The 23,668-nt window shown below is 37.7% G+C and overlaps 1 protein-coding gene across 3 annotated transcripts in view; it reads left to right on the forward strand.

The window, feature by feature from the left end:
• NELL1 (neural EGFL like 1) overlaps positions 1–6,267 on the forward strand; it is a 714,969-nt gene extending 708,702 nt beyond the window's left edge. The window contains exons 18-20 of one of the 3 annotated variants that reach the window (XM_045557684.1): positions 1,630–1,806; positions 4,019–4,243; positions 5,794–6,267. In XM_045557684.1, coding sequence (XP_045413640.1) covers positions 1,630–1,806; positions 4,019–4,243; positions 5,794–5,844 — 453 coding nt within the window. In that variant the 3' untranslated portion in view covers positions 5,845–6,267. The remainder of the gene's footprint in view (positions 1–1,629; positions 1,807–4,018; positions 4,244–5,793) is intronic. The other 2 variants (XM_045557686.1, XM_045557685.1) reach the window with 2 other exon arrangements.
• Positions 6,268–23,668: the final 17,401 nt, after the last annotated feature.

A 23,668-nucleotide genomic window follows, 5' to 3' on the forward strand; every position in this document is an offset into this window, starting at 1 on the left:
CCATCATATATGTAGTCTGTCATTGACCAAACTGCTGTCATGTGGCACATGACTATTGAAATAAGTCTGCATGAAATAAAGCACGACACTTAAAACATGGTGACCATGAGACTCAATTCACTCTGTGTCAGAAGAGCATTACTGAAGGATATTTAGTTCTCTAACTCTCAGCTACCTAAAGAATGGAGATGTAAATTTGTATTTCACAAATTATCAGGATCAAGTGTGACAATGCAAAGGACTTTTCACAATGAATACAAGGTAAGTATTTATGATAGATGATGGGGAAAATGATGATAGGGAATACTCAAAACTGTTGAAAGAGAAGTCAACAATGGCAGTGAAAAGATTAAGTAGTATGAGGCTGGCTGATTGAGAAATTAGATATGTTTAACACAAAGATGAGACAACTCAGTGAATACCTAAGACCTATTGTCTAAGAACTAAACAGTTGAAATGTGACAGAAGGTGTTGGGAGTTCTGTGATGACCAAAGGTATGAGTTAAGATCAATGGATAGAGGTAAGAAGCAGTATACTTTTCAACATTAAAGACATGCACAGAGATGCACACTTTGAATGTTATCCATATTGATGAGTTCAAGACTGGAGAACTTCAAGCATACGCTTGATGACTTTTGAATATGGTTGCTAGAAAGAGGATTCGAGTATAGTTCAAGAGGTTTGGGTATGTGTCCTTTCAGGTACCTTCCAGCCTCAAGATTCTTGTAATCTTTGTAAATATTGGGCAAAGCAGTTATACCCATAAATGGTGATGACAGATCTTGTCTTACATTTCTAGCTTTATCATTGTCTGAGGCAGGAAGTTATTGTGAGCCACAGACATAAATAAGACATGTTGCAAAGTGTCTAATGCTTAAGTACCTTTGACCTTCAATTCTTCATAACTCTGAATCCTTGGGGCAATATTCCAGAAATTGTACTGTGCCTACAATTTGGGGAACACTTCAAGGTGGAAGGTGGCACCTGACTGTAACCCCCTGTAATAGAGAGCCTAAAGGCTGTCTTGAAGAACAATTGTTTTGAAATCAGAAGACCTGGTGGTGCTGCTTAGAGAACTGCTAACCTGTGTGATCTTAAATAACTCATTTATCCTCCATGGGCCTCAGTTAATTTTTCTGTAACAAGGGTATAATCAGACTTTCTTCCCGAGCCAGGACAGGGATAGAATTAGGTGAATGCATTTGAACATGTTAGGTGGTATCATTATGAACTAGAAAAATACAGTACTGTGCTTTTCCACTCAAATATGTTTTCAATAATATATGCATTTTAGCTGCTTAGTTTAGTTATTTTTACTGAGAAGTATGATTTTTAAGGACATATTTAGAAAAAAAATTTCCAAGAACCTATTGACTTCTTTGTTAAACTTAGAAATGTCTGCATTTTTACCTGGGCTGCATTTCAGGAACGGTTAGGGAAAGAAAGTGTTTGCATGAATGCACAAGCATGCTTATTTTTAATAAAATGGTAGGTGGCCAGGAGACAACGAAGACTCTAAGAAATCTTTCCTCTGTGCTCTGTAAAGTGTTTATGAGGTTGAGTTTTCATAGCATGGCTATCCATCATTTCCCTAATGACAAAACCTCCTTAACCTCATTTCTAAACAGGATGGGAAGATATTCTGCCGACGGACGGCCTGTGATTGCCAGAATCCAAGTGCTGACCTTTTCTGTTGCCCAGAGTGTGACACTAGGGTCACCAGTCAATGTTTAGATCAAAATGGACACAAGCTCTACCGAAGTGGAGACAACTGGACCCATAGCTGCCAGCAGTGTCGGTGTCTGGTATGTTGGCTTCCTTTCGAAAGTGTTGTCCCTTCACTCTGCAAGGGGTTATAATCTCAGCTGCTTGTGGGCTCTAGTACTATGCAGGGAGCTGAGGGGCCTGTGGCTAACTAAGGGGCATATGCTCTGGCTAAAGACATTCAGATTGTATTTAAAACACTGTGCAGGACAAAAACAAAAAAACATTTATGGGACAAATTTGACCCAAGTGATGATTATTTACAGCTGCTACTTTTTAGGAACTCCAGACCAAGAAAAATGCCTGCAAGACAGAAAACTTTCAAAATTTTGACTGGTACTTATAGTCCCATAGAGTCAAATCTTTTATTTCTTGTAACATAAACCTTAAAGGTTTCAATATGAGAGGTAAAAAATATAGTAGAAATATCATAGATTTAATAAAGGAGACCTAGAATCCCATCCTGGTCCTCCTACATGCTAGCTCTGTATGAGTAACTTGGGCAAGTCCTAGCATTTCACTGATCATTCTTTCCCTCACATATACCCAGGTGTATGAGTACCTATTTCATAGGGCTGTCATGAAGATTACAGAATATATGTGAAGGGCAAATGCAGTTCTTGGCACATAGAAGGTACTTAGTACATGGAAGCTACAATTGTTAATATTTCCTACTTTCAAAAATCTGTTCAGATGCTAAATGTTCATACAGAAAAAATGAAGATTATAGATATTAATATAGGAATACTAATGGTATAATCATATTTGAGATAGTCCAGAGAAAAGGCTTAATATCTGGTCCTGGTTCTTTTTGTTTCAAATTATACCACAAAGATTTCAAAGGTTGCAAAGACTTTTAAGACACATTGTCCTAGAGAGTGTGATGTTCCATTTGTAAGGTCACAACTATGGCACATAGTACCTGAGTTGACTTCTAATGGAAACTATTAGTCATGTGTCCATAGTTTAACATTTGCTGAAATGAATGATTCAGTCTATGGGTAGCATATAAAAACAATAATTCAGAGAAATTGTACTCTAAATTTCCATCAGATCTTCTAAAATCTCAAGGTGAATGTGCAGATAATCTTAACAGAATACATCTTTCTTAATCATTCCTACCACTGAGAAGTATAACTGAGATAAATTAAAATTATAGCCAGTTTTTCAAACTCCTATCCAAAAACAAATAAATCTAACATAACTATAGAATTAGTTTCCATGTCAGTCTGGAAAATTGCATTTCTTTCTCAAGAAGCCAATCATCAGGCAGTCAGAAGAATTTGTATTAATTTTATGCATGAAATTTTCACAGATTTTCAAAAGTATATCCTCTTCCATCCCCAGCCCCTAAGGTGAGTATTTCCCAGGAAAACTGAAGCTCTTGAATGCATAAGAATTACTTGAGAATTATGTGGGTCATATTTAATGAATATTTATCAAGAGTTTGCATGTGCCAAATTCTGGATGATATATGGTGAGCAAGATAGACATGATCTATCCCTGCAGAAAGCTCATAGTCTTGTGAAGCTGAACAATTAGACAACAGTTACCATGAATTATGAGTGTCATGATAGGAGAAGAAAAGGCTGCATAGGGAATCGGTTCTATGATGGGCAGCTTAATGAAGCCACAGGTGCCAGATGCCGAGATACAGAGGCTCCATTTGAGCTGTAATATATAAAGTTCGTTAGCCACCTGTTACACTCAAACCATTTTGAAATGGTTCTCCTGATATTGCCCAACCTCAACTTTACATTTGATTGAAATGTTATAGTGCTCCAGGTTCTGCTATTGACCTTGAGAGAAATTATTTTATATAGTAGCCAGTATTGTTACCATTTATTTATTAATTTTATTAGCCTTAATTGACCAAAAATGTGCTATGCATCAAGGAGAGAAAGAAACAAGCCCATAGCCTGAAAGCTCAAAACTTAATTCAGAATTGTAACCAATACTTATATCATAAGTATCATGATAAAAATAATTATAAGCTCTACTTGGCACACAAAGAAGCAGACCTAACTCTTTCTGTGAGCTGCAGTATAGAAGAACAGCAAAAGCATCCTGAAGGAAGTGATACCGGTAGTAGGCCTTCAGGGAGGAAGTGTATTGTACCCACAATGGTGTTAACTAAAAATATTCAATGAGGAGAATGATGAGAATTACTGTGCTCTCTTTGCCCTCCCTGTGACTTTGGGAATAAAATTCACAGAAACAATGATGAGGCATTTTTGGGCTTTCTCTCCACAGGAAGGAGAGGTAGACTGCTGGCCACTCACTTGCCCCAACTTGAGCTGTGAGTACACAGCCATCTCAGAAGGGGAGTGTTGTCCCCGCTGTGTCAGTGACCCCTGCCTGGCTGATAACATCACCTATGACATCAGAAAAACTTGCCTGGACAGCTATGGTGTTTCAAGGCTTAGTGGCTCAGTGTGGACGATGGCCGGATCTCCCTGCACAACCTGTAAATGCAAGGTAATTGGATGTCCTGGGGATAGTGAGGCCTCGAACAATTGCCAGAGAACACTTGTAGGCGGTGCACTCCTGATGTTTCTGAATGCAGAGTTGCCATGTGGCATGGTGGAAAAGAGGCAGGCATGTACTTCTCCTAGGAGGTTAATATGTCTGATTGGAGCATAGCTGCACCTTGTATGAAGGCAAATCCCTAAGGAACATGTGATAAAATAATCTCTCTTGCCTTTAAACTACAGAATTTTAACAATTGACTCTAGGCCCAATTTTAGCTGATTTAAGCTATTTTGAATGGCATATTTTAAAAAAAAAAGGAAAGAAAGAGGAGAAGGAAGAAGGGAGGAGGAAAGAAGGCAGGCAGGCAGGCAAATTATCTACCTCCTTTCAAGCTAAAACTTTTGCTAAGTTCTTTTATAAGACTATCAATGTTAGGGGGAAAAGTGCTCTGTGAAGTTGTTTGCTTTGTTTAATTATCAGAGTGCCTAAGGTAGTGGCCTGCAACTCTTGGTACAGCATTTCATTAATTGTGATTATTTCCTTGTCTTTTTGGAGGAGTGCCCATGAGACATCCTCATATGTTTTTAAGATTAAAAACTGACCCCTCCCTCCTTTCAAAGCTCATGACTATAGCCTATTTGGAGCAACGGTTAGTCAGTGTCAAATTCTCTGCCAAAACATCTGTTTAAGATTCTCATGATTAAGCACATTAAAAATACGAGTCTACTTGGTCCCATTAAACCCTGGCTCAGCTTCAGGCATCAGTGGAAGGTTCCCAACTTGCCTCTTTATGCTATTATAAATGTGGATTTTTTTTGTTTTTCCTGGAAAGCAACATCTTAAGATGCAGCCCCAATACAGAAAGGATCATATCAGACTTTATACAGTGAAAGAGCCATGGTAGCATCTGATCCTTCAGCTATAGAAAACTAAATAACCAGGAGATATGGAGACCTGAGTTATTTAATATTATTTCTTTGATGTCATGTTTGAGAGTCATTAAAGAGAATTATAAAAATATATTTACTTCAATATATGAAATTTATTTTTAATGAATTTCTGAGAATTTACACATCTAAACATACACTATGCCCTTCATAGTCACCATGAGAGACTTTAATATGCAAACCTTTCTAGAACCCATCTTGGTTTTGCCTTCAGATTCTTGGAGTACTTTTGATTCGTTTTTAAAATGGCAACTTATCATCTTTCAGGCATTTATTTTTGGAAAGAATCTCACTGGGAATAAGTCCAGCAAGTAAGTTATATGAAAACTTGGAAATCCCAGGGAGGTTTCCCAAGCATGGATGGAATACAGGCAGAGCAGGAAATTGCACTAGTAGTGGAACCCCAGCCAGAGGGACCCTGAAGGGTCTACCATTCCTTTCCTATCCTTCTACTCTTTCTCTAGCACTTTTCTAGTCTTTTTTTTTTCTATAGCATTCTTAGAGTTTATTTCAAACGCTGAAGATCATTTTGAATATGAAGATTGCAGACTGCTAATTGATTTATCTTCCGTGTTTCAATTGCCTAACACTTGTGTCTTTGATGTACAGAATGGGAGAGTCTGCTGTTCTGTTGATTTGGAGTGTCTTCAAAATAATTGAAGCATTTAAAATGGACTCATCGGGGGAGAAAAATGGACAAAATGACCATCCAACATGATGAAGAATAGAAGTTGGTGGTTTTGTTCTTTTTGTTTTTTTAACCACAGACAATTACCAAAGTCTCCATCTAAGGAAGGTGTTTGGGGGTTGCCTTTTGGACCTACCACTTTGCTCATTCTTCCTAACCTAGTCTAGGTGACCTACAGTGCAGTGCATTAAGTCTATGGTTGTTAAAGATGTTCCCCGTGTTGTAAATCACATGTTTCCCTTATCAGATCATTTGCAAATACATTTAAATGATCCCATGGTAAACGTTGATGTTTTTGGTTTATTTTGTGTACTAATAGAGACTGGGCTCCTTTTATTTAATTTTTCTTGATTTTTGGATCAAATTCTAAAAATAAAGTTGCCTGTTGTGATTTTGTCCCATCCACTGCATACTTAGTATTGGGATCCCTATGAAATGTATTGATAAAAATATGTATGTAGAATCCAAATGCATCATACTTATATTTCAAACTTTTGAACATACTTAGATGCCCACTCGTTCAATCTAAACAGCTGAAGACAAACATAATTAAAAAATTCTTTTAGAAAGGATTCTTCCTCTTGCAAAAAAAAAAAAAAAATCTTAACCCACAATTTAGAAATGGTAATGATTAAGCCTGTCTTGGCTTTAAAAGCAAAATTCTCCTTACATTAGTTTTATATAATATTTAATAAGTTACAAAGCACTTCCATGGTAATTCATGCAACTTATCATGGTACAGGTGAATAGTATTATCTTTACATTACAGAAGTGTGAATTAAGGAGTTCTAGTCAATGAATTTGTTCAAAGCTACTTGATTTATAGTATGTTGGGACTGGTAACCAAGTCCCCCAATTCCTCTTTAGTGCTATTTTCCGCTAAGCCATGTTGCCTCGCATATAGATGAAGGAGACACCTTTAAGAAAACCTATTTGTATGCTCAGTAGTTATTTTAGAAGAGTGAATATTTCCACTTGAGCCACTACCATATTTAAGAGTTGGCAGTTAGTAAGTTATGCAAATTGAATAAAATGTCCAAATGACATTTTATCTGAGCTGAAAACTCAAGCTTAGGTTGTAGTTTTAGGTAAATCACATCTTAGTGGTTTGCGATACCTAAAGCTCATGAATTTATCATCATATTCTGAATCAAGTTGGTTCATGGATTCTCATTTACTCCCCAAGACCTAAGAAGACCTAACTTATTAAATCAGTCATGATAAAGACATTATTTAAATCTCAAATATTAGAATCATTAATTCAAAATTACAAGTTCAGATCAATATTATTCATTGGTATTTGTCCAATGGAGATAATATTCGATAGTTTTTGTGAGGATGAGTTCACCACATGAAATTAATTTCATGCATTGAATTATGATAACAGCAGTTTAAATACTATGTTTGACAAAGAATGATATAATGTGGTAAATTAGAAATATTTCTATTATTTTATTTTAATTTCTTAAATGAAACCTTGGAGTAGAATATTTGAAAATTATTTTTCAAAAATATTTATGACAGTTCCATTAAAAATAAAACACTTCAATTTTCACTGAATAAACAAAGATATTTACAAGCATCATTTATGACTGTATATGTTAGGGACTGGCAAACTATGATCCCACGTGTCAAATCCCATCACTAATACTGTGAAAGCATTGTGGTTAAAGAGTAGACTATGAAGGAAGATAAAAGTTCTATACATAAACTAGGTACATATTTATTAAGCACAGCTTTGCCTCATTCGTTCCTTCTAAGTTGCATATGAATATATATAAAATAGTATTTATTATAAGTTGTACATGAATATTCATATGAATCCTAAAGTTCATGTATATATTTTATATATTCATCTGTCACGTGCATATATATTCTTAGACCTTCCCTCCTTTGAACTTTATAGGTCTGTGCTTATGTCACTGTTACAGACTTTTAAGATACATTTTCTTTGTATTACGGTTACAATAAGCTATAGGTTATAGGTTAGGTTGTAAACTATGTACAGTCTTAATTTTTTAGCATCTAGCATAGTATCTTCCAGAGTGGGTGTTCAATTAAATCTTTCAAATATTGAAAGACCTTCAATATTTGAAGTGGTTTGCCATTTCTACAGATTCCACATTTAGGTATAAAATGCTAGACAGACATTTGGTGATACTGTCCAAGAAACACCTTGAGACTAAAATTGAAGCTGAATATGGAAAAAGCACCTTTCTTTTGCCTGTGTATCAAAGTCATTCCTACGCTAGCACTGGTAAAAGATGGAAAAATACAAGATTATGTTATTGAACTCACTAATCGAGGAAACACAAATGACTCCACTGAAGAAACTTCGGAACAGAGACTCAGTTGTTCTGATATTCTTAATTACAGTGGAAATTTAATGGAACCACCATTTCAGAGCCAAAAGCAATTTGGAACAAACTTTACAAAGCTGAAAAAACTATCTGAGGAGAGAAATATAATTCAGACTCTAATGATGAGTAGAGCTCAGTTATAATTCTTTATAAATCATCTTTTTATTTCTGCTTCACATTTATTTGTTTTCTAAATTCTATTTGGATACATTGGTCATCTAATATTCATCATTTTGTTTCACAGTATCAAAAATTTGTCATAGGATATTAGAAATAATATCCACTCTAGTGACTTTCAAACTTTCTTAAGCATAAGAGCTGCTTTAAAAAAATCAAAATTTATTCAATGCTTCAGTATAAAGTTTGCATAAAAGCAGAGCTTCTCTGACTAAAATGGGGGTTGGAGAACTGGAATCCCTTCACGTACACTACCACAACTCACAGCTTTCAGCAGAGCACTGCTGCAAAGCCACTGACCTAACTTCTCACCTTCACTTCTACCAGTAAGGAAGCCAGGACTCAGTGGGTAAGGGACTTGCCCAGAGTTCACAACTAATTAGTCATAGACCTGTGACCACACAAGCACACTATTTTCCACTATACCATCCAGCTAAAAATTCCAAATGTGTTTTGCATGTTTCAATTTCAAGTGGGTTTTTCTTACTCCTTCTAAATGGATGACAATAAAAGATCATCATGGATGAGGTGTAGCATTTATTATTTTCTCTGCGTTCCATGTCCCTCCTGGTGATATGTATTTATGAAAATTTTGATAATGGATTCTGTGGAACATTCAAATTAGAAGACCAAATAGCATTATCTAAGCCCACAATAGCAATAAGTCATTTAACCAATTACCCAATCTCATGCTTCCTAGAAAAGTAACTGTGGAAAAGTAAAATCAATTTACAAATGCAACTACCTCTTAAGATTAAAACACTCACACACACACATACACCCCTTACAATACAATGAAATCTGGCATTGAGATATAATCCTATATACATATATGTACATACATATACATATGTAGCGAAGAGATATCCTGTTTCAAACTTTATTATTTCATTAATTCACTGGCAATGTGGCAGGCTCTGCAAACACAGAGATGAATAAGACAAAATTGGTCTATCTTTATGGCATTTATATAGCCTCGTGTAAAAGACTGACAATAAGCTAGAAAATAATTAACTACAATACAGTAATGTAACTACAGACTATATAGTAGTAGGAAAGAATTGCATAGTAATAAATGGAGAGGAACTGGAGAAGCCTGCTTGATATACAGTGAGGTGATCAAGGAAGACCTCTCTAAGGGGCTGATGGACAAGCTGAGACCTAGAGAATGAGAAAGAACCATATGTGTAAAGTGCTACAGGAATACCTTTCCAGGTAACATAAATAATTGCAAAAGCTTCAGAGTAGAAAGAGGCTTGGTGAATTGAAGGTCATGAGTGGAGCCAGAGGCCAATAAGTGAAAGGGAAAATTAGATGAGGTTGGAAAGGTAGGCTGGAGCCAGATGTTGCAGGCCACAGTCATGAGAAGACCATAGTCACGTTTTTATTCTAAGATCAATGGAAAGTTATTAAAGGATTAAGCATTTATTTACCTACATTTTTATACACTCACATTATGCAATTTTAAGTTATTAATTCATATTTAATTACTTTTTAATGAATGTTATGTACCCAGGGAGAACATAAGAAAATAACATTGTCTTTTCCATTAGAACTTAAATTTCTAATTGGGTTATCACAAAGCAATAAAGAGGATGTGGCATGTCCAGAAATTCAAGGAATACTTATGAAAATTGAATCTTTACATCTGTTTGTTGCCTCTGCAGTACCCTCGTTTGATTTCTCTGTTCTTGCCCATTAGAATCATAACCAGTTGTGTAGTTCAAAACTATGATGTCATCTTGTAATATAGTTTCAAACGGGTAATGGAGCACTAAGAAGAGAATCTGTTTGGTTAATCTGGAAATAGTAGCAGGAGCCAGTGCTACAACAATACTAGAATGCAGTATTCAACTCTTTGAGATTGTGTCCACCAGACAATGCAAACCTTTTGGATAGAATTGATTTAGGTTACCAGAAAAAATGATATTTACCTGATTTGTAGCAACTTTTCAATACCTAGATTTGTTGACTTATTTTTAAAAAGGAAATTTTATGGAGGCAATTTGTCATAGACTTCTGATTTATAGTAGCCAAAAACTCTAGAAGTTATCAAATACTCCTTCAAATGTTATGTTAGTAAATCAATTGCTTTTCTCCCTACCTTAACTGAATCCCTTCCCTCTTTTTTTCATTCACTTTAATCATATGGCATTTATTGGTACCTAAACCCGAGAATTTCCTCAGTGTGTTCTGTGTCTGCTTTTGTAAAGTATAAATGTTGATGTTTTACTGATTAGTTCAATTCTGCAAGAACAAGAACAGTTGCTTAACTGAGTGGAACATCAGCATCCTATAAGAAGACATCATCAGTCACCATAAATATTTCTACTTCTGAAAAAAAAATGGTGTGTTTGTAGGACACACTCATTCAAAAGGTTTAAGATTGAAATGATTTAGTCTTTATCAAAACTATTCATTGCCCAAATATGGATTAATTCACACAGGTGCTCCATGATGATTAAATTTCATGGCAGCTTGGCAGAAGAACAAGACAGTTGGACCTACATCTTTCTTGTTCTAACCTCCCTTTGATGCACAAACAGACAAAACAAAGCAGGCAGGGGAATCCCAGGCAGGATAAGACGACAGAAAGCATGTGACCTACTGGCAGACTCAGAGTCCTCAGCAGAGGTGAAGAAAGGAAAACATAGAATAATTTCTTACTAACAGTAACAGAGCATGTTGGTCACTGCAGTCCATCTGAGAAAGGAGTACTTGTCATTCCTGTTTTTAGTCATAAGAAAAAAAATGCAGAGAATACATATAGGTAAAGCAGACCTAAAACATTTTGTAATTGAAGTGAATGAGAAGGGACCCGTATGTGATGTAAAGAATATCAGAATTAAAATTAGCCTCCGTTTCCTGTATTTGTTTCCTGCGGCTGCTGTAACATTATCATATACCTGCTGTCTTAAAACAACAAATTTACTCTCTTACAGTTCGGGAGTCCAGAGGTCTGAAATCAAGGTGTCAGAAGGGCCAAGCTCCCTCCAGAGGCTCTAGGGGAAAATCCTTCCTTGCTTCTTCCAGCTTCCAATGGCTCCAGTTAGACCCTGGCTTGTGGCCACATCTGGCAATCTCTGCCACCGTGGTCATACTGTCTCCTTGTCTGTGTGTCTCTTATGAGGGTAATTGTCATTGGATTTAGGGACCACTCAATAATTCAAGACTATCTCCTCATTTCAAGATCCTTAACTTAATTACATCTGCAAAGATCCCTTTTCCAAATAAGGTAACATTCACAGGTTCTGGGGATTAGGACTTGGGCATAATTTTTAGGGGGCCCACCATTTAGCTGACTATACCTTGATTGATTATGAAAGTTAAAAATCACTTAATCCCATTCTATATTAAAGTTATGATCATTCCTTTCTATATAAGACTCATTTACACACTGGAGTAGATACATGTCTGTATAAGTCTCACTCCCATACAGGTAAGATGCCCTTCTATCCAATGGGTACAAAAGGCATATATGCTAGAACTTCTCCATTACAGAATTTGTTATTTTCTAGAGAAAACTGAATTTAAGGTCTTTAAGGATCAAAGCCCTGGATGGAGTTAATGAGGGAATAATAAAAATTAAGAAGTGAATGATGAGGTTATTGCCATTTTATACATTTTAGTCAGTATGTGATATCCATTCACAGTCTAGCACAGAGTGCAAAAATTCAGAAGTAGAAAGTTGAGCTAAGTATTCCTTTCTCTTTCTAAAAAAATACTTTCTGACCATATTACAAAATATAATCAATCAGTTATTTATCTAGAATTTCAATCGGATCCATAAAGCTTTATGAATTCTTTCAAAGTCAATTTCAGGTTTTCCTTACCCTGACAGCATTCCAGAGAAAGCTTTCGACCTATACTCTTTTAGCCTTTGTGTGAGTGTCTGTTGCAAATATCTCCCTTTGTCCGCCAAGATAAGAACAACTCTCTGTAGCACACCTGATGGCACCATGCCATAGCAATGGTCATCTCCTGATCATGCAATTAATTTCACTAACTTACAATCTGGATAGTTTATCATTTATATTTACTCATTACTCCATTTCATTCAAAAATAGTTTCAAATATGTCATCTTTGGGCATTTTTGAAGAAATGTAGTCATTTTGTATTCAGGAAGTAGGTGCTAAGCTAACAACTAAACTTCAATTGATAATCAAAACACTGTTTAATGGGCAACTCACACAGGTTCTGTGTTCTTGGAGCTAAAGGAAGAGGACTAATATAGAACTACTCTATTGCCCGATAGAAACTGTACTAAGCATTACACCAGTGTCCCATTTCATACTTAAAATATTGCTAAAAGTCAGAAATAATCCACATTTTGCTGATGAGAGAATGAGCAAATGACTTTGCTTTATAACACAGAGCTGTGAGCAGAGGTTCAGTATTCTAAAGCTTAAGCTATATAGAGTTGCCAGGGAAAATGTAAAAAGAAAAGACTTGACATTGCCTAGAAATATTATTAAAACAGGGCAGCTTTCCCAGGAATAAGAAGGTAAAGAACTGGAAGAAGTAGGCTGGAAAAGAGAAGGTACACTTGAGGGATGAATGAAGATCAGAGCAGATCTTCTTAGGTCAGGGTGAGTGGTTTGGACTGGGTTGCAGAAAATCTGAGACACATTCTGGTTCTTGTAGCACCACCGTTTTTACTGTAATTCTCAGTAGGACTTTGCCGTGTTGCATTCGACAAAATATTATGTGCCTGGCACATGCATGGCTGGAAAGGCCCTCTCGCCCCATGATTCAACAGCTGTTAATTTTCACTTTCACATCGTGGATGAGGTGGGTAATTACGTTCAGCTGTCTGCAACCATCATGCTGCTGCTTTCACAGACCTGTGACTCTTCATCTGTTCTCAGGAGTAGGGTTGCATTGTGAGCTGTGAAATGCATCCAGCTGTCCAGTGCCTGGCAGAAGCTTGTTCATCATCTACCTCTCTACTCTGGATCTAGATGGTTCAATCACACTGCTTTTCAGTGGAGATATTTATCTTTCTAGTCACTTTACATAGCTATCTTAGAAAATATGAGAAATCACTTTCACTCTGCAATGGACAAAGCTACTAAAAATGTCCACTGTTTGGAGCATGAAAAATGATATATTGTGAAAAAGACAAAATTTAAGAGTGAAGCTGAGGATCTAAGACCAAGAAAAAAGGCCCAGCTGGTTTTTGTGGAGCAGCCCAAGTGATGCACACTAGCAAAAGTGAGAAACAGACAGTATGAAGTGGCTCAGAGCTAATAAAACAGGTCAGTGTATTTGGCTCACACTTTGGGGCACAAAAACAAAAGATGGTGGGATTTGTGATGGGTGTCCTGAGAATCTCCTCCACTAAGCACCTGCACGCATCTTGTTCAAAGAACTTTCCTCAGTGTAAGGAAACCAATCACCTATGGTTCATGCTTATGCTTTAAATATCTTAGGAACTTATATTTATGCTAGACATTGAATGTTTATTTACTGGAAGCATTTTAGACAATGGTATGTGGGAATACTGGAGTGAACACAGCAAGGCACAGAAAACAATGTTACAAGCATTTGGAGGAAATACACATCACTTCCAGAAGAAGGGATATAGTACACAGCATTACACTAATAAAAATACACTACAAAAAAGAAAAAAAAAAAAGCAACTCCAAAGGCCAAGTACTCATTTTGATAATGTTTAGGGCAAAGACTCTGAGCTATTTTTAAAGATCTCTAGGAATCAGAGTACAAGCAGTGATTGGTGTGGTGTCAGAGAATAGTTGAGTGAGACTAGACTAGCCCTACATTCCTGAAGATCTGGCAGCACAGTCAGGGGACAGTCAGCAGGATTGTAGGACGTGAGGGAGCAGCAACCACAGAAATAAATAAATGGCATTGGTTGAGATTTGACTATTTTCTGGTGCTGAGTGAGAAGCCTTATACAATTTAATGTCAGAGGTGTGCAGTAGAGTTTAGAGCATGGGAATGAAGTCACAGGGCATGATTTTGGTGCCACAGTAAAGCGTATGAATAAAGCCACCTGTACTACAGAGACTGAAGAATAAAGTGACAAGTGGAAGACGAATGAGAACTGTATCTGGAAAACACATGATAAAGTGGAAAGAGCACAAGTCTTAGAGCCAGAGAAAGCTGGGTTTGAATCCCAGTTCCATTACCTCTCAATTGGGTCAATTGTGAGTAAGTTACTAATTTGTGTAAGTGTCAATATCCTTATTTATTAAATGAAAAAAGAAGTACACATACCTTGAGTGCTTTTATATTAATAAGATTGAGATACTTTACAAAATATATAAACCTCATAGATGGTTAATGAACAATAATTAGAATTCTTCTAACGATAGAAGAATTTTTAAAATTTTTTTTCCTCATATTGACACCTTATGATCCCCTGCTCCACTCTTGCCTTGTTCTATAAGGCAACTACATAAATCACTGGCTAGGGATTGGGCCAGGCTCTTCTTTAGAGTTCAAAATATCTTAGCCTTATTGGTGAGACATCAAGCAAATCCACAGCTTATTCCTTTTTTTCCCTCCAAGATGAATGAGCAAGTTCAAGATAGGAAGGTGCTTTGAGCAGGGCGGGCAGTTCTAAAAGGATAAAGAACTGCTAACAAGCTGGGTAAATCTTAAAATCCTTTAGCACTTGAATTCTGCTGTCAGGCTGTATGAACAAATGGAATGATGATAAAGGGGTATATTATAGACCTGCAGTTTCGAGCAAGTAGGTAATGACTGGAAATGATTACATACTGGTCGAAAGACCGAAATCCAGTGGTAAAGATCAGCTGGGTAATTTGAAGTCATTTGATCTGATAAATATTAGGCTGCCGAAAAGGCTGGGTATTGTTTCCCTTGGAAAACTTGCAGGAGAAGAAACATTTTACTTTGAAATACACATGCAGAGTACCTTATTCCTCTGTGGAGTTAGGAAATGGAGGGAATTTCTGAACAAACAATATACTTGGCAGCATTTTTAAAATATAAAGAGACAACAATCTAATTAAAATATGAGGAAAGGACTTAGACATTTTTCCAAAGACATAAAAATGGATAACAGATATATGCAAAGGTGATCAACATCCTTAATCACCAGGGAAATGTAAATGAACCACTATGAGATATCACCTCACACCCATTAAGATGGCTATTACCAAAAGGACAAGATATAAAAAATGTTAGCAAGAGAAAAGGGAACCTCAGTACATTGTTGGTGGGGAAGTAGATTGGTGTAGTCATTATGGAAAACAGTATGGAGTTTCCTAAACATTTAAAAATAGAACTATAAATACTATATACAACAATTCCACTTCTGGACACATAATCAAAGGAGATGAAATCATCACCTCATAAAGATATCTGCACTCCCATGAGTTCATTGCAACATTATTTATAATAGCCAAGACACTGAAACAACCTAAGTGTCCAGCTATGGATAAATGAATGAAATGTAAGATACACATACATACACACACACACACACACACACACACGTAATGGAATACTATTCATCCTTAAAAAGTTAGGAGATCCTGCCATTTGCTGCAACATGAATGGACTGGGAGGACACTATACTAAGTAAAATAAGCCAGATACAGAAAGAAAGATATTGACCTCACTTATATGTGGAGTTTTAAAAAAAGGTCAAATATCCAAAGGTAGAGAATAAAGGAATAAACCACTGGTTACAGGCAGGCAGGGTGGGGCATGGGGGCCAGGAAATAGGAGGATGTAAGACAAAGAATACAGAGTAGCAGACAGGTAAGGATGAACAAGTCTAGAGATCTAATGTACAACACGAGGACTATAATAACTCTGCATTGTAGTAGAGATTTTTGTTACACAAGCAGATTTTAGCTTCTCTTGTCACCAAAAACAGTGTGTGAGATAATGTCAATCAGCTTCACTATAATAACCATTTTTCTATCGATATGTATTCCATATCATGTTGTAAATCTTGAATATACACAATAAAATGTACTGATTAAAAAGAGAGAAAACAGAACTTTGAGTCATAGAGAAGACTTTCAGAAAATGGGCTTAAATTTCCCCTACTAGGGTCATGTGACCAAACCCACTCCTGGTTCCCACCATGTGTTCTTGTTCATGAAGGCTGTCAGGTGGTCTTTTGTGGAGTTGTCCAATCAAGCCAAGTATTCACTGAGTGCCCCAAACTGAACTATATTTCACACAGAGGTTAAAAATCAAAACCCAGGTGTTCAGAATGAAGGTGGTCTATGAGTGATGGAAACACGTGAGTCATTTCCTACTCCACTCAGATTCTAATACTCGTTGTCTTAAGGCGAAGAATAAACAAATGATTATTCTTTTCATTCCCAGGGGAGGGCATCGTCAAAGATGCAATTAGATAAAGTGTAGACATTATAATATTGTTTGGGGGAGAGGAAGGAACTCACATGGTATTAAAACAGCAGGCATGAGATGCTGCAATTATCCTTTCCAAATGCAATTATCTAGATAATTTAGAACAAAACCAATTTAGAACAACATTTATTTAAATTATTCATACCAAAGGGGAAAGACTGTAGATTGAATCTCTGGGGCTAAGTTCTTTGGCACACATATTGACCTGGTTTAAACCCCAAAATATTTATTGTGCACCCACTGTGTGTCAGTTAGGGAAGGAAAAGAATAAAGTACTGGCCCTTGTTTTCAAGGAGCATAAAATTTATGAAGAGTCATAATGAATATAAAAATGATGTGCTAAGAGTTGCGATAGAGGTCACCATAAGATGCTAAGGGAGAAAAAGAAGCACCTAATCCCTACTTTGGAGGGAAAATTTAAGGGAAGCCCTGGGGCCTGACTTGAAATGAAAATATTTAAGGGAAGACTAAAGAGTATTCCAGGAGATGGGAACAGCATATGAATCTTTATGGAGGAGTGATATGGTGTAGCACCTGTAGGCAACTTCATATTGATATCGTGAAATGGGAGATAGGGGAAAATGGTAAGAAATAGTTTGAAGAGTGAGGCAGGGACCAATATGCCAAAATACCAAACATTTAAATAATCAATAGGAGATAGTATTTTGCTAACCCAGTTTTGAAGTTGATAGGAAAAATATTTCCGTTTTCATAACTTCATGACCCATTAGCATCTGCCATAAAGGTGTTAAGAACTCCGGAATTTTGTATTAAATCTTTAGTAATAAAGGAGCCAGGAAATCCACAGATTGGTAAGTCAAACTCACTTGGAGAAATAGCAACATTATTGCAGGGGAAGGGGACAGAGAACAGGTGATCCCAGGACAAACATAGACCAAGAACCTTTACAATATGTTCTTCCTACCTTGGCCTCTGTCCTCTTATCCTTGCTACTTTGGGTTTCTAAGGCTGTGAAGGCTCTAATAGGATTGTATCGGTGAAATTAGAGGATGTGTCTTTGAGTAAGTGGAAGCACTGGAGAAAAAGTAGAGCAAAAGTTTAAATATTCAAGAAGGTGTGAGCAGACTGGGTGCATATCATCTCTCCAGTCTCTTCTGAGTATAAAGAAAAAAGAGGGTACTTGAAGAACTAATTGTATTCCTAAGATTGTCTCTGAACAGGGAATGCATTCATTTATTCTGCCTTTAATGAGTCAGTTTAGGTGTTCATTTGTTCATTCTTTCATGCATTTTTCTATTCATTCACATCATTATTCATTTGCTTATCCATCTCTCCATCTTTCCATTCAGTACAGCTTTCTTAAAAAGATAACTGTTTATTGCTTAAACATTAAAATGGTCAAGAAAATCCTAAGTATTATCAAGACACTAAAGAAGTAGAGGACAATTATAATTAACATTAATGATTTGCTACACTTTGCTGATAATTTCCTTCATGTTCACAATAACCTATGACAATGTTACTATTTTTAACATCATGTTTTCTATTGAGGACACTGAAGCAGAGAAAGGTTAAATGATTTGCCTATAGAGGTAGAGTTCCTAGAGCTGGGATTTGAATTTGCTAGAGGAGTTAACCTCTTACTCACCAACTCAGCTGGTCATACATTTCCTTCTCTCGTGCTAGAAAAATCGTTGTAAAATTATGTTTCTTCTGTTCATGTGGATTATTTTCCACTAAATTACCCAACCTCACTTCCTGCCTTTTATTTTGATCACTGAATGTTTCAGTGAGAGTTCAGGGAGAAAAAAAAGAGAAAAGGGGAAAAAAAAACCCCAGAAACAAGGTTAGATATTTCAATATTTCAAGCAGAGGGAATTTAATACAGGGGGTAGTAACACATGAAGCTTAGCCCTGAAGCTAATTAAGCAGGGAGAGCAAACCAGAGATGAGCAGCAGTTGGAAACCTTGAGAGAGAAAACAAGGAGGTAGTATTACCAAAGCACAGAAACCAGAGTAAGGGCCAAGGTAGAAGCAAGGTGGAAATGCCCCAGCTGGAATAGGTACCACAAAGAACAAGTATCCTGGTGAGAGCTGGAGTCACAGGGAAAGCACAGCCACTATCCAAGACATTGCTCAAGGCAGATGAACAAGAATTTCTACTTTTCAGTCTTCTACCGATTCCTCCCTTTAATCCATCCTACCCAGAAGCCAGAAGGACAAGGGAGCTCAGAAAATAGAAAGGGGGAGAACTGAAAAGGAATATGAGAACAAACCATCAAAAGGATGGTTCTACAAATGGCCCATCAGCCTGTTTGTCACTATTGTTTGATTGATCTGTAATTCCATTTTTCTATTCTTTGATTTGTAATCACACTACAGATGTTGCCCATGTATGGTAAAAATCAAGCATCTATTTTTTGAGAGACGGTTGGTGAAAAAGAATACAGATACGTACACTCTTGAAGAGACAGGATCGCCTTTCCCTTGGATGGCAGCCAGTAACTGGTGCGGCTACATTTTCCGCTCCTGAGCTCGGTAGCAAAAGAATGAATGATTACTCAAAACACAGTGTTCTGAGAGAAGGGGAAAGCCCAAAATCTACAGGAGAAAATGGCCTCCTCAGCTAAGTTCCTCCCCGTATTTATTTCCAAGGACACGTGCAAAGGGTCAGGCTGTTAATTTAACAACTTCCACAGCTGACCTTTGCACGCAGGAAACAAGCTGCTTCGGGAAGGCGTTTTCGCCTGACCCTTCATTCACCTTGCTCACGTTCTTTCCATCCATCCTTCTAGGCCCAGCCCCTACATGTCCCTCTTTTTGTATAAAATTAGGGATGGGGTGTGAGAAGGAGAAAGAGGTGTAAGCTTCAGCCAGTGTCTCTTCATAAAGGCATTGGGAGGTCATCAATTGGTGGATCCAGCAGTATATGTTTGTACATGAGCAAACAACAATAATTCTGCCTGAGCAAGAGCTGCTAATACATCATCCATATAGTGATAGGTGATAGCATATGGGACTGGCACCGAGAAGGGAGTAGGGCTGGATGAACATAATATTGATCAAGAGTGAGACTATTTAACATCCCTTGCAGAAGGGCTTTCCAGTGATACCTGTCGACTGGATGGGCATTATAAGTGGGAACAGACAATGCAAATCTTTCCCGTTCTTGATTCGCTAGAGGAATTGTGAAAAAACAACCTTTTAAATCAATTACAATCAAAGGCCAATCTGTTGGAATAAAGGACAGCTGAGGAAGACCAGTTGTAGAAGTCTCATCGGGACGGTAGTAGCATTAAGAGCTCTTAGGTCCTGTAGTAAACGCCACTAATTGTTTTTTTTTTCAGGTATGACAAATACAGGAGTGTTCCATGGGCTCATGGAAGGTTCTGTATGTCCCGCTTTAAGTTGGTCCTGGACGAGAGATTTTAAATGTTTTAATTTATCCTGCTTAATGGGCCACTGCTCTATCCAGATAGACAAATTAGCAGTCCACTGTAAAGGAAGGTATGGGTTGTACTGGATTTACCCAAGCAGTGGGCCCTCACCTAAGCAACGTTAAAAAGCAGATGGTTTACCAGGGGAGGAACAGAGATCACCTTTGGGGGCAGGGGAGGAGGAGGAGGGGGAGGAGGAGGAAGGGGGGGAGGAGGAGGAAGGGGGGAGGAGGAGGAAGGGGGGGAGGAGGAGGAGGAAGGGGGGGGAGGAGGAGGTAGCTGCTCCTGTTGAGCCGCAGAAGATGATGGTGGAGAGAATGGCTCAGGATTTAGGAATTTTACAGCAGGGGCTGCTTGCTCCTTCTGGGTAGGGGACACTGCTCCTCCAGCGGAGCCCACAGCAGAGGAAGAGAAGGAGTGGGTTCCAACGGATTAGAAGCCACAGGAATATGCAAGGGAGTCAGTGCTGTTTGCACCAGATTCCATGTAGTTAACACGGCAAGGGACACTAGAACCCCCAGCCTAAGAGTCTTCTTAAAAATCTTCCCTACTTGTTTCCAGAGCTCTACATCTAACGTGCCCTTATCTGGGAGCCAGGGGCGATGTTGTCTTACTGTGCATAAGCTTTTGGTTCCACAGAACACTGGGCAGCTTTTAACAGTTATTGCAAAGCGCGCAGATACATTTGCTGATCTTTTGTCAGGTGCTGCCCCACATTAGAAATCCCCTTCTGAAACTACACGCGTCGGTCCCTTTCCCAAAGCGGCGGGCGGGACTGTCCCTTACCGGCATGATTCCTCCTTGTAAGCCAGATGACAAAACGCTCACTAGACGGCGAATTCCTGAATCACGTCGGGGGTCACCACTTTTGGCGGCTATTTTTCCACTCCTGAGCTTGGTAGCGAAGGAATGAACGAGTACTGGAAACACAGTGTTCCAAGAGAAGAGGAAAGACCAAAATCTAAAGGAGAAAATGGCCTCTTCAGCTAAGGGACTCCTGGTATTTATTTCCAAGGACAGGTGCAAAGGATCAGGGCTGTTTGTTAATTTTTTTTAACAACTTCCATACAGGTCAGCTGTTTTCAGGGACCTTAGCACTCAGCAAATAAGCTGCTTTGGGAAGGTGTTTTCGTCTGACCCTTCATTCACCTTGCTCAGGTTCTTTCCATCCATCCATCCTTCTAGGCCCAGTCTCTACAAGTAACATGTAGCATTGATGTAAGTTATGTAATGGTAATGATGTGTCCCCCTAATATTCATATGTTGAAATTCTAACCCCAAGGTGATGGTATTAGAAGGTGAGTCCTTTTGAGAGGTCATTAGGTCATGAGGACAGAGCCCCCCTAAATTGGATTAGTGTCCTTATAAAGTAGGCCCGAGGGAGCTCATCTGCCCCTTTCACCGCGTGAGAACACAGCAAGGAGGTGTCATCTATGAACCAGGAAATAGGCTGTCATCAGACACGGACTCTGACAGTGCCTCCATCTTGGACTTTCCAACCTCCAGAACTATAAGAAATAAATTTCTGTTGTTTATAAGCCACACTTATGTTGTTTATGGTATTTTGTTATAACAGCCCAAATGGACTAAAATAGTACCTTTGTTAGAAATTAACAACTTTAGGAATTTAGGTCTCACTTTCAATGCCACAGTTAGGTATTTTGTGTCTGTAACTTCTTTATGTGTTTTCTTCCAATAACTTCTAAAATAGACTCCCAAAGAACATCATTATTTACTGTAGAACTGATTAATGTTTTAACATATTGAAAAAAGTGACAATTTATGCCACATTTCAGATAAACATATACTTGATAAGAAAAATATGGCACAAGAGTGAGAGTTAGAAGCAGCTGCTATTGAAGTATTGATAATTTATGGAAATGTTTAAACATAAGGTAGCTACCACTTCAACAGTTTCTGCAGTATTTAAAAGAAACCAGGATGCCTGAGATAAGATTCAATAAAGGGAATCCCTTTTCATCCTGTAAAAATAAATTAATATTTGGCTACTTTAACACTTTTGATTGTCACTGGTGGTGCTGCTGTCACTAATTGTCTTATTCACAAATTCTGCATGAGATAGCCTTCCTACCAAACTTCCTCATTAGCACTGTATTACCCTGGATCATAACCCGATGTTGTCCTTTCTCGTTTTACTTTCAGGACCTTTCAGTTCTAGCTGTGTTCATCTAAACTGTCGTAGATGACCATGTCTTTAATGGCTCTGAGTTCACTAGGATCTTCTCCAATACAGCTGGTCAGAAGTTTCTATAAAGAATATCATACTTACTTAAGAATATAAGCTATTTCTGAAGAGAACTTAGAGCTCAAACCTTAGCAGTAATTTGTTCCAGTAAATCCCTGTTATGGCCTTAGCATGGCATCTTTTTCCCTTTCAGTCAAAATTTGCTGAGCAATTGCTGCATCTCTATGTTTCCTTTTGCCTGTCTAGACAGCTTGAGGACATTTGACATAATTGAATAATGGAATGAGAAAAAGCTTACATAGCAAAGTGGATGAATTTCTGAAACAGGAATCTATTTTTCTTTTTCTCTCTTGGCTTTCTTGGCTTGATTTTCTTTCTATGGAAACCCATGGTCTCTGTCATTGTGAAAGTCTTGCTTGAAAGAAATACTTTAGTACTGATAATGCATATTAATGAAACTATACTATAGGTAGCCCTAATAAATGGACACACCTATTCTCTGCCTGATTTTAGAAGCAATTGAGATATAGTAAAGAAACCAAGCAGATAGAGATTAAAAAGTTACATTATTATAGATAGAGCTATTTGGGGAATGAAACTTGAGTGTGCAGCAACATTGGACTTCATAAAATTCATCTTCGGAATTAAATAGATTCACCCACCTACTGTTGGACAATAACAAGTCTCCCACAGATGTAGAGCCTGCCACTGTGAAGTTGAATGCATAGAGAAACACGGTAAAATGTACATTGTCTGCAGGGAGACCAATGCCAAAATGCAAGGAGGAAGGAATGGGCTTAGCTGTGCATGCATCCGGCTTCTTTACTCAATCAGCTAATAATATAAGTAATTTCTTCTTTCTTGGGAGGCAGCACATAAATGGGCAGAAGGAAGCCAAGTGCTTCCAACCACCCCCCCATAAAAATCAGGTGTAGAGATACATGTCCTCTGTCAGTGTCATCTCTTGTTCCATTTCCAACTTAGTCTCTTCTCCTTACTTTCTTTCCCTTTCTTTTCATTCTTCTTTTTTCCCCCAATTTTATTTAATTCAGACAACAAATATTTATTGAGTACCTGTTTGCACAGGTTCTTCTTGTTCTCCATTTCTTACCCATGCTTTAGGACTACCAGCTGCCTACAGTAGGGCATTACTGAATGTATTGGAGGAAAACAATGGGACTAAAGCTCCTACATATATTTGCAGAGTTCTCTCTTGAGCATTATTTTAAATTAATTTCCTCAATCGTTCAATCCACATTTATTAAGCTCTTAGTA

Source organism: Lemur catta, chromosome 7, assembly GCF_020740605.2.
Source record: "Lemur catta isolate mLemCat1 chromosome 7, mLemCat1.pri, whole genome shotgun sequence".
Lineage (NCBI taxonomy): Eukaryota > Metazoa > Chordata > Mammalia > Primates > Lemuridae > Lemur > Lemur catta.